Raw genomic sequence first — 16811 nt, forward strand, 5'->3', positions numbered from 1 at the left:
CGCAGCGGGCGGGAAGACCCCTATATTGAAGCATGACACCAAGGGACCTTTTGGTCTGTGAGGGGTATTTAAGAAACACTATGTGCTTCCCACCATTGTAGGTAATGCACATGACCTTTCAGTCTAGAATTCTCTTTTTGAACCTCCTTAGGGTGGATCCTATTGTTTATGATACATTGTAAGAGGAGGACGTACCCACCTCCAGTGTTCGGTTTGGACACTACCTCTTCACTCCCTTTTTTGTTAATTAGAGATATTACACCCCAGTAGTCATGTAATTTTACTTCGTTTTTAAAGCCATATATATTCCACGTCCTGTTGTTTTTTTTTCATTTTAAATAGCTTTTCAGTGTCACATCAGCGCACATTAATCCCTGTGCAGTCACAGTGTGTATATATCAATTTGCAATCTATTTTGTTGTGCATTAGATATTATTCCATCTCCTGGGGTCACAAGGTATACTTTCCATAGGCTAGGCTGTTCCATCCAGATTCGCATGCATTTTGCATGAAGTATACGGGTATTCTTTATTCACATTTCCATCTCCAACTGTTTAATTGTTTTGTAACAATTTTGTTACTTCTTTTTCTTTGTTTCGTATTTTAGAAGACGTATTTGCTCAATGTGGGAGTGCAAACCATTTTAACTGGATAGACCCAACATTTTTAAAGGATGTTTTTTCTGTTTTCAGTGACTTCTTCTCGTCATTTTCTTTCAACTAGAAGCCAAAGGTTTGTAGCTGCTGTCTTAGTTTTCTCTAGTAGCTAATCCATCATACTTCTTTTAAATGACACATTGTCATTTTAAAGCTGGGCATTTACCATATGTTACTGAATAGAATGTCATTCTTACACAGGTGCGTCCATGCTATTGATTATTACTACATTTCAGTTCTATTATCAAAGCTTTCTTCAGTTACCCAATTAATACAAAAGGTAAATTATTTTTGTGACAATCAAATGATAGCATCTATTAACAACACGAAAAAGTACATTTTGACATAACAGAGCATACCAAGGTGGGAGAGAAAAACAATTTAGCAGAATGGAAATAATTTCTTTACAAAATACTATATGAATCAAAACATAATAAAGTAACAAAGAGCGTTGCGGGATAAAGCCAAATAATCAATTATTCATCCGATAATCAGAATTTGTCTGAAAAGGAAAAGGGGGGTATTTACCCTATTGGTTTGCAATATTCCTACCAAATTTATATAAAAGTGCCCCAGATTTTATCACATTTCATTAATGATCGGACACCTCTTATTCTGGCCAAAGCTTGCTCCATAGTGTATATTTCATTAACCAATGACCACCATTCCATAATATGGGGGGGGCTTCGGGGAGATCCAAGCACGGGCAACAGCTAGTTTTACGCATGACAATAAAATAGTTACTAGATCTTTCTGCGGGATGTTGACTGTGTGCATATCTAATAATACTGTTAATGCTGTAAGTGAGGGAGATCTGACCAGTTTTTGATTCAAAATCTTGTCCAGATCCGACCAAAACCCAGTCAGAGCCGGGCAAGAAAACAACATACGATCCAGATCTGCCGCCACTAGATCACATTTGGGGCATTTAGTACGGTCGCTAAAAAGGTTATTTGTAGACCACTTGGAAATCCTTTCTGGTGTATGGTATAGCATACAAGTGGTCTTAAATTGCTGTAGTCTTAAACTCGAAGATTGAACGAGATTATTGATATTACATAAAGAGGCAGCAATCTTATTAGGAGTTACATTAAACCCCATCTTAGTACTCCATTTCTCTGCCATTTTAGAACAGTCACTAATTTTGTAAGAGTTAAGACATTTGTAACCTTTACTTATTAAAGATTTATTCTTGAATGAGTAAAAACAGTTCCATATGTCAGAATCCACGATTTCCCGCACTTTAATCTTTTACGTATAAAATAATCATGAATTTGGATATATTTAAATCTCATAGCTTCTGTCAATTTGTATACATTTTTAAGTGTCTCAAAATCCAGAAAACCGTGAATACCATAGATCCCCTAAGGTTTTAATTCCATAAGCAGACCATATATTTGCCATGCCATCATTAAAGATCCCAGGGAGTACCGGGTTACCTCATAACAAAAGTTTTGGGTGAAAAAAAGAAGTTTTACATATTGCCAAGATATTAAACCAAATCTTAACTGTGTCTCTGGCAGTCTTGAATTTCACCCTTTTTAAAGTAATTGGTGTCATTGACTCTTAACAGAAACATATTAGAGTCAGAATTTAACATAAATGTATGAAAGTAAAGTTGGTTATCCATATAATCAAGCTACGAAGACGGTCGAAATAAGTTGCCAAATAATATAATTTAAAATCGGGGAAATTGAGCCCGCCTTTATCTAAGGAGCGCTTTAGTAGCGCCATTGACCTACGAGTTTTCCGGTATCCCCAGATAAAGCTGCTAAATGTCCCATCAAGTTTCTTAAAGAATTACTAAGAGATAACGGAATGGACCGAAATAAATAAAGAAATTTGGGAAGTACCTCCATTTTTATCAAATTGATCCTACCGATAATATTTAGGGGAACCTTGAGCCATTTTTTTAATAAAAGGGCAGTTGCTTTTAGTAAAGCATCATAATTAAATGTAACTACCTCACTTATTGATGAGATTTTGACACCCAAATAAGTAGCAGTCCTACAGATCCCTGGTATGGGTACCACAGGTTTGTAATTTACCACTATTTGTGTTTTATTTATATTTAATTTATATCCAGACACAGCTCCGAATCTACTGGCCTCGGCAGTTATCCCCTGTAATGCCTCTGCCACATCTGTGGAATAGATAGCTGTTATCGGCATATGCTGTGATTTTCAGGGAGTGAGAGCCGAATCTAAAAGGAATTATTTGGGACTGTGTCTGTAAGGCATAAAGAAATGGTTCCATTGAAAGCGCAAACATCCGAGTGCCCCGGGATATGCCAAAGGTGGAAGACATCAAACCTGCATAACTGATTTTCACTGTGGGATTGTCATATAAGGCTCGTATCCATCTTATGAATTGGCCGTTAAAACCAATAGTTGTCATTACTGACCAGAGATAATCCCACCCCACTCAGTCGAAAGCTTTCTCAGCATAACAATATCATACCGAGTGGGGTGGAATTTATTTCTGCTATATCAAAAGCAGTTATGGCCATGTTAATATGGGCTGTGGTATCCCTTCAAATAACAAACCCATGTTGTTGTGGATTCACTATTTTCGGTATAAATGGAGCCAATCAAGTGGCCAAAATTTCGAGTGACCTTTGAGTCTGTCCCCCCCCCCCCCCCCCCTCCAGCCATGCCACCTCAGTTCCACCGCATGTCGGGGGATGACTTTACGCTTCTCCAACAGGAAGTTACGGTCCTCTTGGCCAAGGGGGCTATCGAGTGTGTTCCTGTGCCAGAAGTAGGACGTGGTTGTTATTCCCACTACTTTCTGGTCCCCAAGAAGGAGAAAGGGAGCCTGCACCCCACCTTGGACCTCAGGAACGTCAATCGCTTCCTCCAGAAGGAGAAGTTCAAGATGTTGACTCTGGCCCAGGTCTTGGCTGCCCTCGACCCTGGAAACTGGATGGTAGCACTGGACTTGCAGGACGCATATTTTCACATCCCCGTCTTGCTGGCCCACTGGCGTTACCTGCAATTTACGGTCGGCCAGGAGCATTTTCAGTTTGCCGTGCTCCTCTTTGGCCATACCAGCGCCCCTTGGATGTTCATGAAGGGGATGGCGGTGGTCACAGCTCATCTGCCCAGGTCAGGGGTGTCAGTCTTCCACTACCTCGACGACTGGTTGTTGAAGGCGGGCTCGCGCCAGGCAGTCGTCCCCAACCACCAGATTATGACCAACCTCCAGCATTTGCTGGGGTTCTCCATCAACGTGCCAAAGTTGCACCTGAGTCCCTCCCACAAGCTCCTCTTCATCGGAGCGGTTCTGGATTCAACGCGGTTTCGGGTCTATCTTCCTGAGCGACGAGTCCGGGATATTCAGGCCATGATTCCGATCTTTCAGCCTCTATCCCGGGTTTCAGTCAGGATGACCCTCCAGCTCCTGTGCCTGATGCCTCCTGCATCCTGCTAGTGCAACATGCTAGATGGCATATGCGGGCTCTGCAGTGGGACCTGAAGTTCCAGTGTGCACAGCATCAGGGCAACCTGTCCGATCATGAACAGATCTCGGAGGGCACTGCACGTCAATTGCAGTGGTGGCTCACAAATCGCGATTGGGTCAAGGGCAGATCCCTCTCCCTTCCCCAACCGGAGCACACAGTGGTGACGGATGTGTCCCTCCTGGGATGGGGTGGCAACTTGGCAGAGGTGGAAATCAGAGGCCTCTGGTCTCCGGCGGAGTCCTGACTACATATCAACTTTTTGGAGCTTCGGGCGATCCGACTTGCACTGAAGGCATTCCTTCCCTCTGTCCGGGGGAGTGTAGTGCAGGTGTTCACGGACAACACCACCGCCATGTGGTATTGCAACAAACAGGGAAGGGTGGGGTCGTGGACCCTATATAAGGAGGCTCTGCGCCTCTGGACATGGCTGGAACATCAAGGCATTACCTTGGTGGTTCAACACCTGGCAGGTTCTCTGACCAACTCAGCCGCCGGTGCTTGATGGATCACAAATGGCGTCTGAACTCGGATGTGGCCCAAGGTCTCTTTCTGCAGTGGGGAGAGCCTTGGTTAGATCTATTCGCCACCAAAGAGAACACGCAAAGTCATCAGTTCTGCACGTTGGATTTTCCAAGGCGGCACTCGCTCGGTGACACTTTTCGTCGCAAGTGGAGTTGTGCTCTGTTGTACGCCTTTCCGCCTATACCACTTCTGCCCAGAGTGCTGAAGAAGATTCGGCGCGACCGGGCCCAAGTCATCCTTGTGGCTCCAGATTGGGCACGAAGATACTGGTATCCCGAGCTACTCAGCATGGCGAACGTTCCCCTGATCCAACTGCCTTTTCGGGAGGATCTTCTGTTGCAGCAGCAGGGTACGTTCCTCCACCCGAACCTGTCCAGCCTCCACCTCCATGTGTGGGGATTGAGCGGCGACAGTTGACAGCTTTCAATCTTCCTCCCGAAGTCCGTGATGTCATTCTGGCAGCCAGGCGTCCCTTCACTAAAACTGTATACTCATGCAGGTGGAACAAATGTGTAGCATGGTGCACAGCAAAGGCTGTGGATCCCCTTTCTGCCCCTCTTTCTGATGTCCTTCTGTTCCTTCTATCGTTGGCCCTGGAGGGCTCTGCTCTGGGCACTATCAAAGGTTATCTTTCGGCCATCTCTGTCTTTCTACGGCTTCCAGATCAGCCTTCTATTTTTAAGTCCCCAGTAGTTAACCGTTTCCTGAAAGGCATTACACACACGTTTCCTCCTGTGCCGTTCATAATGCCTCAATGGGACTTAAATCTTGTCTTGACCTATCCGATGTGCGCTCCCTTTGATTCCCTTTATAACTGTCCTTTAAGTTTTCTCACTCTAAAGACTGCTTTCCTGGTAGCTATCACCTCTGCCAGAAGAGTGAGTGAGCTCCAGGCTCTTTCTTCTAAACCTCCTTTCCTTTCTGTTCATAGGGACAAGGTGGTTCTAAGGACTCGTCCTTCTTTCTTGCCAAAGGTTGTCTCGCCCTTCCACATTGGGCAGACCATCACTTTGCCCACCTTCTTTCCACCTCTGCATCATTCGAAAGAGGAGGAGATGCTCCATCATCTGGACCCAAAACGTGCGCTCTCGTTTGATCTGAAGCGCTCATAACCGTTCCGGGTGGATGACCAGCTCTTTGTTGGATACGTGGGTGCCAAAAAAGGTCGGGCCGTGCACAATCGAACCATCTCTCTGTGGGTCATTCTGTGCATCAAAGTGTGTTAATCGTTGGCTAAGAAGGAGCCTCCTGTGGGGCTGCGTGCCCATTCTACCAGGGCAACGGCAGCCACTACTGCCTTGAGACGCGGCGTCCCCTTGCAGGACATTTGTCAGGCAGCTACCTGGGCCTCGCTGCACACGTTTACCAAGCATTACTGCCGTGACACTCAAGTCCGGAGAGACCGCTTCTTTGGCCGTTCTGTTCTCTGTGACTTTCTGGTGTAATCTTGTTTGCAGACCCACCACCGGGGTTGGCATTGCTGGGGTATCTATTCTAGGGTAAGGAATCTATCACTAATGTGTCTCTTTCAGATGCACAAGTTACCACTTGTGTAACGATATATCTTCAAGAGACATTAGTTAGTGATATATTCCTTACCGCCCCACCCATCCTCCCCGTTCTGCGACCTGATTTCTAGGTTTAAGGTCATCCCTTTCAGGGCCCTCGTTTCATGGCACCAGAGGTCAGTTTCTTGCATGGCTCTGCGTTCCTGGCGCAGGAAGTCGTGTGCAGAACTGACGTCAGCACGTATGGGTGGCGCCTAAGTAGTCTCCGTGATGCCATCTCAGCGCTTACGACGCCAGCGACAGACGCGGAGCCGCACAACGTCACCTACCCACGCGTAGGGTACTGCTGACTAAAAACTTTCTGGATCCAGTCTGACGCCTGGGTATATTCTAAGGTAAGGAATCCATCACTAACTAATTTCTCTTGCAGATATATTGTTACACAAGTAGTAACTTGTGCATTAAAATCGCCAGCCCTGATGAGGGGGATACCTGTGTATTGTCCAGCAAGTTCTGTATCTTCCAAAAGAAAACCTTATTCTCTTGATTGGGAGCATATATGTTCAACATGCATATCTCAATCCCATCTAACAATCCACAGATCCGGATTTAACACACCTCCACATCAGCCAGGACCTCCCTGTATTGAAATGGTACACCTGGGGTATCAATATAAATAGTTCCCAGCCGTATGTTGAGTTGGTTGAGAAATGCCACTGCACCATTTTTTATTAATTTTTTTAGTTTACCAGCTTCCTCGTTGACCAAGTGGGTTTTCTGCAACATGCCTACCCCATGACTGCTTAGGTAGGTGGGTACTCTGTAATGCTTGGTGTAGTCGTGTAGTCCCCTGGTTTTCCAGGAGATTACTTTTACTGCTTCTGCCATGTGTGTAGTCATCCATACCGCATCTGATCAGTCCACCTGAAGGCGGAGGTCAAGAGAACCTCTCACATATCTTCCCTGTTCATACCATGCATTACTCTTGCCCTGGATAAACACCTGGAACCATCAAACTATAATGGTTCCCCATGTATGTAGTTGTCATACCTTTCTCTCTTCTGTTTTAATACCGCATACCAAAACTACACCCCCACCCCCCGGGGCTCTCCCCATAGAGGCGCACCTAGGTGAGAGAGGGCCAACCCCCCCCCCCCCCGCCCCCCCCCCAGTGGTCCCTTTAGTACCCTAAGCTGCAGACTTTAGTTTCATCAAGGGTCTGAGTGGGGCGGGTATGCCCAGACGTGGGTCCTGTGCTCTCCATGCTACTGGAGTCAAGTTAGCGTGCCTGATGAGGGGTGATGCCCCAAAACCAGTCCCATTAAGCTTGTTTCCTCTCCAGGGAGGACCTGACCTGGAAGTTTGGGCTGAACTGTTCCCATAGTGAACAGGGTTAAGACTGATTTGCATATGGCTGGGTCCAAACTGGAAAGTCATGGGGAGCAATAAAACTATGGAATATTTGACAGACTAGTCTAAAAAGTAGGAAGGGTGGCGAGTGATGGTAGTTAATGCTGTTGCCAGGAGTGATACTGCCATGATTTTAGCTATGTGTTACAGTGAGGATGGGTCAGGGCGGCACTCCAGTGCCAACACATTCTCAAACGTGTATTTAACTCAGCCAGATCTCTGTAGTAGGGCGAATGTTTAACATTGTGCAGCATTCTGTTAATCAGTTGTTCTTTTTACATTTGTAACCCCAGATCTCACCCATTCATCTTACAAGTATGGTGGGGGTTCCCTGCTGCTGCATGTCCAGGCCCTGTGTAAGGCAGCTGCTGTCTCAGCGATTGGAATTGGAAGTATCAGCAGGGACAGCCCACATAGTTTACTGAGGCATCTCCCAAACAGGCAGTTGAGAGCAGGATGCCCCTGGTCTCCCGGGTTCAGCCCCCCTGTAAGCCCATGGTGGTCATCTCAAATCCAGCGGGAGGTCCTGGTAGTTAGCGGTTCCCACCAAAGAAAACCCTATAGCAAATACACTGTCATGCACTGGTGGTGTGTGAAATTGTCTGTTGTGAGTATCCTCTAAAGCCTCCAAAGTGTTCTGAACCCAGCCTCCAGCCACTTCTAGTGTGCCATCAGGTTGCACTTCTATGTGCTGCATCACTACTAGGTGAGCCGTCCTCCATCTTCGTTGCTTGTCAAATCCACTGTTTCTACCCCTGGGGCTAGTTGCCCGCAGGCTCCTGTTCAAGCCCAGACTGGCTCTGGCTCCATGCCTCGGGTCCAGCCATTTCCAGACCTCCTCCTGAAAGTCAAATAAGTGGGAGCAGCCCAGTCCACTACCCTTAAATTAGCCTGAAACAGGAGCATGTATGAGCGATTAAGTGTTTGGAATTTTTGTTCAAGAGCCAGAAGCAATTTTCTTTGGGCCTGGATCCATGTGTGTAGCCTGGGAAGATTTGTCAATCAATCAAACAGGATTTATAAAGTGCTGCTAGTCACCCATGAGGGTCTCCAGACACTGAGAGCCTTGCTGTAGTGGTGGAATCAGTTGCACAGCCAGGTCTTTAGTCCCTTTTCGAATTTCTGAAAAGAGGGTGAGGTCCAGAGGTGGAGAGGGAGTCTGTTTCAGAACTTTTCGGCAATGTAGGATGAGCAGCGTCCTCAACTGTACCTTCTGTGGATGCAGGGGGTGTGTGAGAGGGAAAGGGAGGTGAAGCGCAGGTGTCTGGAAGGTTGTTGGAAGCTCAGGCGGTGTTTGATGTAAGCTGGTCCTTGATTGTGCAGGGCTTTGAAGGTGTGGGTCAACCTCCTGTATTGACCTCTCTTGTGCAAGGGAGCCAGTGGAGTGTCTTGAGGTGGTCGAAGATAAGTCTGGCCACTGAGTTCTGTATGGTCTGCAGTCTCTTCAGGAGCTGTGTGGTTATTCCTAGGGAGAGTGTGTTGCCATAGTTCCATCGGCTGGTGACGAGGGCTTGAGTGACGGTAAGTCTGGTGCTGACGGCGAGCCATTTAAAGACCTTTCAGAGCATGTGAAGAGTGAGGAAGCAGGTGAAGACAGAGTTGAACTGGATTTTCATTGTAAGCTTACTTTCAAGGATGATGCAGCGGTTGCAGGTGTGGTGTGTTTAAGCGGTGAGGGTCCTGGTTCAGAAGGCCACCAGGAGACATTACATGTAGAGGTGTTGTTCCCAAAGATCAGTACTTCTGTTTTGTCTATGTTGAGTTTGAAGCAGTTGTTTTGTATCCAGTCTGTGACGCTGGTCGTTCACAGGCAGAAATTGGCCATTGTGATGTAGGGGTCTTCAGATAGAGAGCGGATGAGCTGGGTATTGTCATCATACGATATGATGTTCAGTCCGTTTGTTCTGACAATGTTGGCCAGGGAGTCATGTAGGCATCAAACAGTGTAGGGCTGAAGGATGAACCCTGAGGGACGCCTCAAATGATGTTCTTGGGTTCCGAGGTGAATTGTGGTAGAAGGGTTCTCTGGATTTTTCCGGTGAGGTTGAAAGTGACCCATTTGAGGGCATACCATTGGATTCTGATCTGAAGGCGCCTCTTGAACAGTGTGAGGTGCGATATGGTGTTAAACGCTGCAGAGAGGTTGAGGACGATCAGCGCGCCCATATCTCCCCTGTCCAGTAGTGTTTTGTTGTCGTCGGTGACAGCGATCAGGGCGGTTTTGGTGCTATGGTTTGTGCGGCACCCGGATTGGAATCCAGAACATCGCGTTCTCCTGGTATTCCGTAAGTTGGCAGTTGATGGCCTTTTCGAGGACTTTGCAGGGAAAGGACAGAAGAGATATGGGATGGTAGTTCTTGAGCTTGTTGGGGTTGGCAGCAGTTTCTTGTGGAGAGATTTGAATTCAGCGTATTACCTTTTATCTGGGAAGTTGGCCGTGGTGAGTGATGTGTTGAAAATGGTGGTTAACTTGTTGCTGATCAACCTGTGGTGGGGACAGGGGTCTGTGGGTGCTCCTGAGCAGACCGATTGCATGATGGCTGTGGTGCTCTGTGTGGTGAGCTGGTCCTAAGCGATGATCCCGTGGTCCGAGTTTGTGTGTGTGGGAGCAGGGAGGCTGAGTATGTCAGGGGCGGCGGGTTGAGGTTGGAAGCGTTTGTAGATTGTGGAGACCTTGTCATGGAAGAAGTCTGCCAGGGTGTCGCAGAGTGCTTAAGAGTACTTTGCTGTGGTTGGCGCTGGCTTTGATATGGTAGGCTTGGGCATTCCTTTACGTATCTTTTAGAAGTTGATGGTAGTGGTTGGGGGATGTCTTAACGGTGGTGTGGTCAGTGGGCTCCTTGCTGGTGTGCCATTTCCTTTCTAGTCGCTTGCAGTTGCTCTTTATTTTTCTCAGTTCTGTGGTGTACCAGCTGACCTGCTTGGTGCATCTCTTGGGTTTGGTGGGTTTAACAGGGGCAACTCTGTCAGCGCAGTCGGTGACCCAGGCGAAGAAGTTCTTGACAGCCTGTTCAAGATTGGTTGTTTTGTCAGGGTGGGAGGTGTTCAGGGTATTGGTCCATTGGCTCTCAGATTCTTTGTTCCAGCTGCAGTGTGAGGTACTTGGCGGCTCAGTGGCAGTGCTGGGGGATACTGTGTTGGCGAAGTGGGCAATGGATTGGTCTATCCAGGTGAACTCAGTGACATGGCTGTTCTTTAATCTGTCACTGTCAGTGAAAATGGGGTTGAGCTTGCCCTGTGTCGTGTGTAGGGTTGGTGACTTGTTGGGTTAGGCGGATTTTGTTCATGCTTTCAAGGAGGATGGCTTTTTGGCATTATTAAGGTCATTGAGGTGAAAATTGACATGTAGTGCAGTGGATGATTTCTTTGTGGATGATGACAATTCCACTTAAGTGGTTGTTGATGTGGTCTTGTTGTGCTGTCTTGTAGCCGATGAGCATAGCGGAGGCGATGTCAGGCGCTGATGCAGTGTTGAGCCACGAAGACAGCTTCTGGGTGAGGGAAGAGATGATGTCCCAGAACTCTGTGACATGCTTGCAGAGTGATTCGGTTTTGAGTAGGAGGCAGTGGAGTTGTTCTGATGCAGTTGTGTTGGGTGTGGTGGTGGTTGCTTGCGCGGGTGCTATGGTGTTGCAGGAGAAGAGACAGTGGCGGCAGGAGAAAGGTCTTGCTGTTGATCGTGGATAAGTGCAGCAGCAGTTTTTGCGGCGTCTGGGGTCAAAGGCTATGAGCTTGGCAGCGGTGTATCTGCGGAGATCCAGGAATCTTGGTGCCATGTCAAGACTGGTGCAGATGGGCTTGTCTTTGATGTGCCTTGGGCATGCCTGTGGCTCGCCCACCTCGCACGTTTGCTGTGCAGTCGTGCTGCGGCCTCCATTAAGTAGGTCCTGGGAAAATGGACGGGTGCTGGGTGGCAGTGGCGGCAAACAGGCGGGAAGGAGCAGTATAGTCGAAGAAAAAACAAAGCGATGAAGGGGAAATTGGTTTATTAGACAACAGTCAGAAGAGTTAACCAATGCGAGGCAATACAAGTAAATTACAAAAAAATGGGATACCAAACCATGTGACTAACCATTGTTAAACAATATTAGACAATTTAAGACAACAGATGATAACACTGATTTAAACGGGCTACTGAAAATGGCACACAACAGTGGGGCAAGCAGTGCAATAGCAATGACAGACAGTGACAGCAAATGCACATAGACGGAATACTTGGAAGCTGAAAGCCACGCAAGGCAAAAAGGGCGAACAGGCAGGCAAAGGTGGGCAAACATCAGCCCATAAGGGAAACCTGTTGACTGGGCAGCCAAGAGAGAGCGGTATGTGTCCTTCAAACCTGAGGTCTCAGTTCTTTCTGGCCCACTGTAGCTTGCTGTCTCAGTCTCTGTAATTGAGGATTTTTGTGATTATGGCCCTCGGGGGGGGAGACCCCTGGGGTATGGTGTCTGGCCGGTGCTCATTGGGCTCTCTTGACCACATAAAAGATGGATAGATCCTCACGTTGCATGAGCCCCTTGAGCCACTGCTCCAGAAACAATTCGGTGATGTCTCCCTCTACCTTCTTCGGGAACTCTGCAAATTACAAGTTAGAGAACATTGACCTCCCTCAGAGCGTCGCAGGATTCCTCAGAGTCAGCACAGCAGATGTCCTGTAATGTTGTCGCCCGCTTTACACACTATGCCCAATGATTACTACAATATACCCATAGGCCCCTCGCCCAGACAGGCTTACACGGGTCCAAGAGTGCCACATTTTCCGGCGGCTGGGAATGGTTTGGGAGCACCTGACCCCACACGCTCACCTGCTTCAGAGTCCATCATCTCAAATTTGCAGCCGCTGCAGTGTAGGCTGCTTCCTACAGGTCCCTTGAAGCCCACGAGTACAAGGCTCTATCACCTGTCAGCGGAATCCACGATGTGGTGCGTCAGGCCGATTCAGTCCAGCCCTCTGGGGATCTGCGTTAGACGCCCAGCTGTCAGGTGGCGCCCTTGGTGTCTGCTGCGGCGTGTAGCCCGGAAGGTCTGATGCTGCCCCAGTGGTGCTCTTAGTCTCGAGCACAGCCAAGGCCCTCAGACAGCACCACTAGGCCAGCCACGTGTAACGGCCTTTCAGCTCTCCGTTTGCATCTGCTAACAGTGTCGCTGTGTGTGCACTATTCTGGGGGAGCTTTGGTAAGAGCCCGCATATGGGGAAATAGCAGGATTTTAGAAGATTGAAACCGCATACGGGGGAGCTCCTCACTAGTGCGCAGGGGCGGCTGGTGACATTTTAAAGTGGTGAGGCGCAAACTGATTTGCGAGTGCGGGCCCCAGGCCACTCAGGCCGGGGGCGACCCCCCTCCCCGACCCACATACACAACACTCAAAGAAATGTATTCACACACGCATACACACAAACACATCCATTCGCAACACTCTCCACCAAGCATTCATGCATACACGCACGCTCGCACCAAACACTTTAAAATAAAAGAAAAACACACATTCTTACCTTGCTGCCGGCCCCGGTCCGCGCCACCGCTGGGCTCTGCTCCCCACACGTCACAGGCTCACAGCGCCCCTGGCCAATCCTGGCACCAGGGGCACAGGTACCTTCTCGCCCGCAGCACGCCCATTAGGGCTCCTAATGGGCATGCGCAACGTCGCAAAAACACAAGTGCGCATGCGTGGGCACGGGTAAAAATCCACCCTCCGTCCCCACTCATGCGCACTTGTGTTGCCGCCTGTACAATCATGTCAATCAATCAACATGACGCCAGACCGCCCACCCCATCAGACTCTGAAGGGGCAGGGCGGTCTGACGTCATGTTGATTCATTGACATGATTGTCACAGTCTTAACTTAAAAACGCTGAGGGAGCTGCGGGCGGCCTCGGGCAGGGTGAGGCTACGCCCCCACGCTCCAATGGGCGAACCGCGCCTGCTAGTGCGTCCTGTCAACCATCTTGCTTGGCCAATCCCCCCATGCCCAGAAGATAGTTGAAGGAATCGCAGCTTCCCCTCCTCTAAAGTATGGTCATCAGCTTTCACTTCAAATTCGACCTGTCTGCGGTGTGTGTGTACCACTCTGTAGGCAAGGAATTCCTTAAGTGTGTCTCAACCTACTGCTGTTCTGCGCAAGTCCAAGGACTGCAAACCCAGGGATTCAGGGTCAATGTCCATTGGTTTATGAGAAAAATAATATTTGAGTTGCACAATGTAGCAGATATCAGGTCGTGATAGAGTGGAAGATATTTTGTTGTTATTGAAGGAAAATCAGAACAATGTTCAGTCTCCATTCACAAAAGTATTCTTCATTTGATTAATACATTGCAAGATTGAACCAATGCCACCTCACCAGAACTAACTTTTCCGAGCTCTATTGTATCAGAGTTAAATTCTAATTACTGGTTACTTCCTTGTTGTATTCTTGGAGGGAACATTAATATCATTAAAAAAGAATGTTTTGATTCGTCCAGGAAATAATTACTTTGCTTTTCCCATCTGAGATTTACTTCATTCCTTTTCCCCTGACCTCTTTTCCTCACTCATCCCCTCCGGCTGTTACCCATATTTCCTATATCATTACTTCTCCACAGTTTCCTATGAAACATTAGACACTGCAACTTGCATGCTTCAAAAAATACTACTTCATATCAGTTCTTACTACCTTAACAAGGCTTTTGCTAGGTAAAATGCTTAGTGTGCTGCATAGCGCTATGCTGGCAGGTGTTGTATTTGAAGATGGTTACATCCATTCAGATTAAGTAAGAAATGAAAGAATAGATAAGCAGAGGTTTGACAGTTTGCAGGTTTATTTTTCAAAGAATGTTCACATGTGGCTAGTTCTGAAGTGTAAATGAGGGAACATGCAGAGAGTACCAAAGATTCCCACCAGGTGCCTGTAGCTTACTATTGTGTCAGTTTCTTTTTCGTAACTCAAATGCTTTTCAAAGTAATGCTTTGACTATTTATCTCACAGATCAACCATTTTGATGATAAGGGCGTGTTGATGGGGAAGTGGACAGGATCCTTTCGCGGAGGTGTGGACCCTGGGGCGTGGGTTGGAAGTGTAGATATCCTCAAGCGGTGGAAGAAAGGAGGGTACAAATCTGTTAAATATGGGCAGTGCTGGGTCTTTGGAGGAGTCACTTGCACAGGTACAGCTCTCTCTATATTACTCTGTATGTAAAAAGGAATTGAGATTACACTTGTTATGACCTGATGGCACTGAATGGAAAGGGTACGAGACTATACATGTTAGAGATTATTATGTTTCGGGTGCCGTTTCTAATATATATTTCCAGATTATCAGTCTCCACAACTCTTTGTAGAGATACAAAATGCTAGGCATTGGAGAAAAGAACACTTTGTTGATTTGATCGGAGAATGAGCTCCCACACGGCGCTAACAAACCAACCCCGAACGCTAAACTGGTTTTAGTTAGAAACACATTAGCTCACACATGTAACTTTGGTCCAAGCTGTTTTAGTCCATGTGTTGTGTGTACAGCAGTTAACCAAACAATTATACTTATTCATTCTAGAATGCTTAAGAAAACTTGTGGAGACTGACTTAGACGCAACATCTATAAATATAACTGGGCATGCAGTCATCCAAAGATTGTGACAAATTATTTGGCTTCAAAAATGTGAACGTATGCTAATTTTTGATGAATGACCACCTCACCCATTTGCATTGCATTGCTCTAGAAAAAGGCTGATGCAAATAAATACATGTTTCATGCACCAAGGTTCAGTGCCGGCACTGACCATCTACAGCTATAAAAATAGTATTTGCCTACCTAAAGTCATTGGCTGAAAGGAAAAAAGAAACAACAAGTGCCAGTGGTCATGATAAACAGTGTGGTGCTTAAACAATAAAAAATAGGAAGACCAAAAAACGAGGCTCACTCCCCAGATGGGGACTCTGCCCCAATCACACACCAAACAACACCTCCCACATCGCTTATAGTATCAAATGTTTTCCATGTCTCGTTTCCAGGTAGCCCATCAGTGAATGTTGCATGTTCCCCATAGTAGAGAATAATGTGCAGTGGTATTTTAGGTTGTAAGTTGGAGCACCCTGAATCATCTGGGGCACGTAAGTTCTCTATATTCTTGTTTGACGAAGTTAAAGTAGGCCTCCTTTGCCTCCAGTTTGGCAGAATTTGTTTCCATCCTCATCAATTTTCAGACTGTGGAGTCCCATAATCAGGAACCATGTCCTAGCCCCATAAAGCTAAGATTACCTGTCTAGCCGGCGTCGCGGCTACGGTCTGGTTCTTCGCACTCCCTCAGTGGGAGTGCAGCGGAAGTGTGAGGGAGTTGTGCAGTCTCAGTATAGTATAGGCTGGGAATAGGGGCATTTCTGTGTGGAACATTTTGTTACTGCTATTAAGTACTGCTGTACAATACGACTGTAGCTTTGGGCGATGCCATAAGAGGTGCCTAAGGATACCAGATGAACTTACCTTCTCCAACACCCTGGGACTTATTTGGGAACCAGTTGTAGACCTGGGCAGGTGTGTAGTACCAGTAGTGAATAACTCTAATCATGGCTTTCCATCCTGCAGCATTGGTTGCCGTTGTGCGATTGTAGTGAAATATTTCCCCCCATTCCTTGTCTGTAAGTGTGCATTCTAATTCTGTTTCCCATTTCTTTTGAGCTCCTGTTTGTGGTTGCAGGACGATCTGAGCAGTAGCATATATATACATCAGAGACCATGAGCCTATCATCGGATTTGGATAGGAGCCTAATCCCTGAAAATACACTTATTATTATTATTATTATTATTATTATTATTATTATTATTATTATTATTATTATTATTATTATTATTATTATTATTATTATTATTGTTGCATTGGTTCAGCGCACAGCTACCCGAAGGTTTCCTGGCGCTAGAGGACAGCTAAAGATAAAAGGCTCGGCATCAGTGGTAGGGGGGCTACTGATTGAACAACCAGGTTTTTAGGTCATTGCGGAATTTCAGATAATTGTTCCGTACGTAGATGATGAGGGAGAGAGTTCCAAAGGGAGGGGGCGGGGTAGAAAAAAGATCGCCCGCCCATTCTGGCTCATTTGATCCTAGGGACTTGGAATTTATGTTGGTTAGAGGATCGAAGAAGGCGGGGGGCGATATTGGTGCACTAAAGATTTTAGATAGTGGGGTGCTGTACCTGAGTTGATTCTATGCATGTAGCATAGACCTTTGAACTTGGTGCCACTCTCAATTCGGAGCTAGTGTAGATTCCGTAGTGAGGCTGAT

The 16811-nt window shown here is 46.9% G+C and overlaps 1 protein-coding gene across 2 annotated transcripts in view; it reads left to right on the forward strand.

Annotated features, from left to right (window-relative positions):
* LOC147705977 (protein-glutamine gamma-glutamyltransferase 6-like) overlaps positions 1 to 16811 on the forward strand; it is a 279284-nt gene that overhangs the window by 158110 nt on the left and 104363 nt on the right. For both annotated transcript variants that reach the window (XM_086932434.1, XM_086932435.1), the window contains exon 6: positions 14523 to 14700. In XM_086932434.1, coding sequence (XP_086788560.1) covers positions 14523 to 14700 — 178 coding nt within the window. The remainder of the gene's footprint in view (positions 1 to 14522; positions 14701 to 16811) is intronic.

This window comes from Lissotriton vulgaris, chromosome 7, assembly GCF_964263255.1.
Source record: "Lissotriton vulgaris chromosome 7, aLisVul1.2, whole genome shotgun sequence".
NCBI classification, from domain to species: Eukaryota; Metazoa; Chordata; class Amphibia; order Caudata; family Salamandridae; genus Lissotriton; species Lissotriton vulgaris.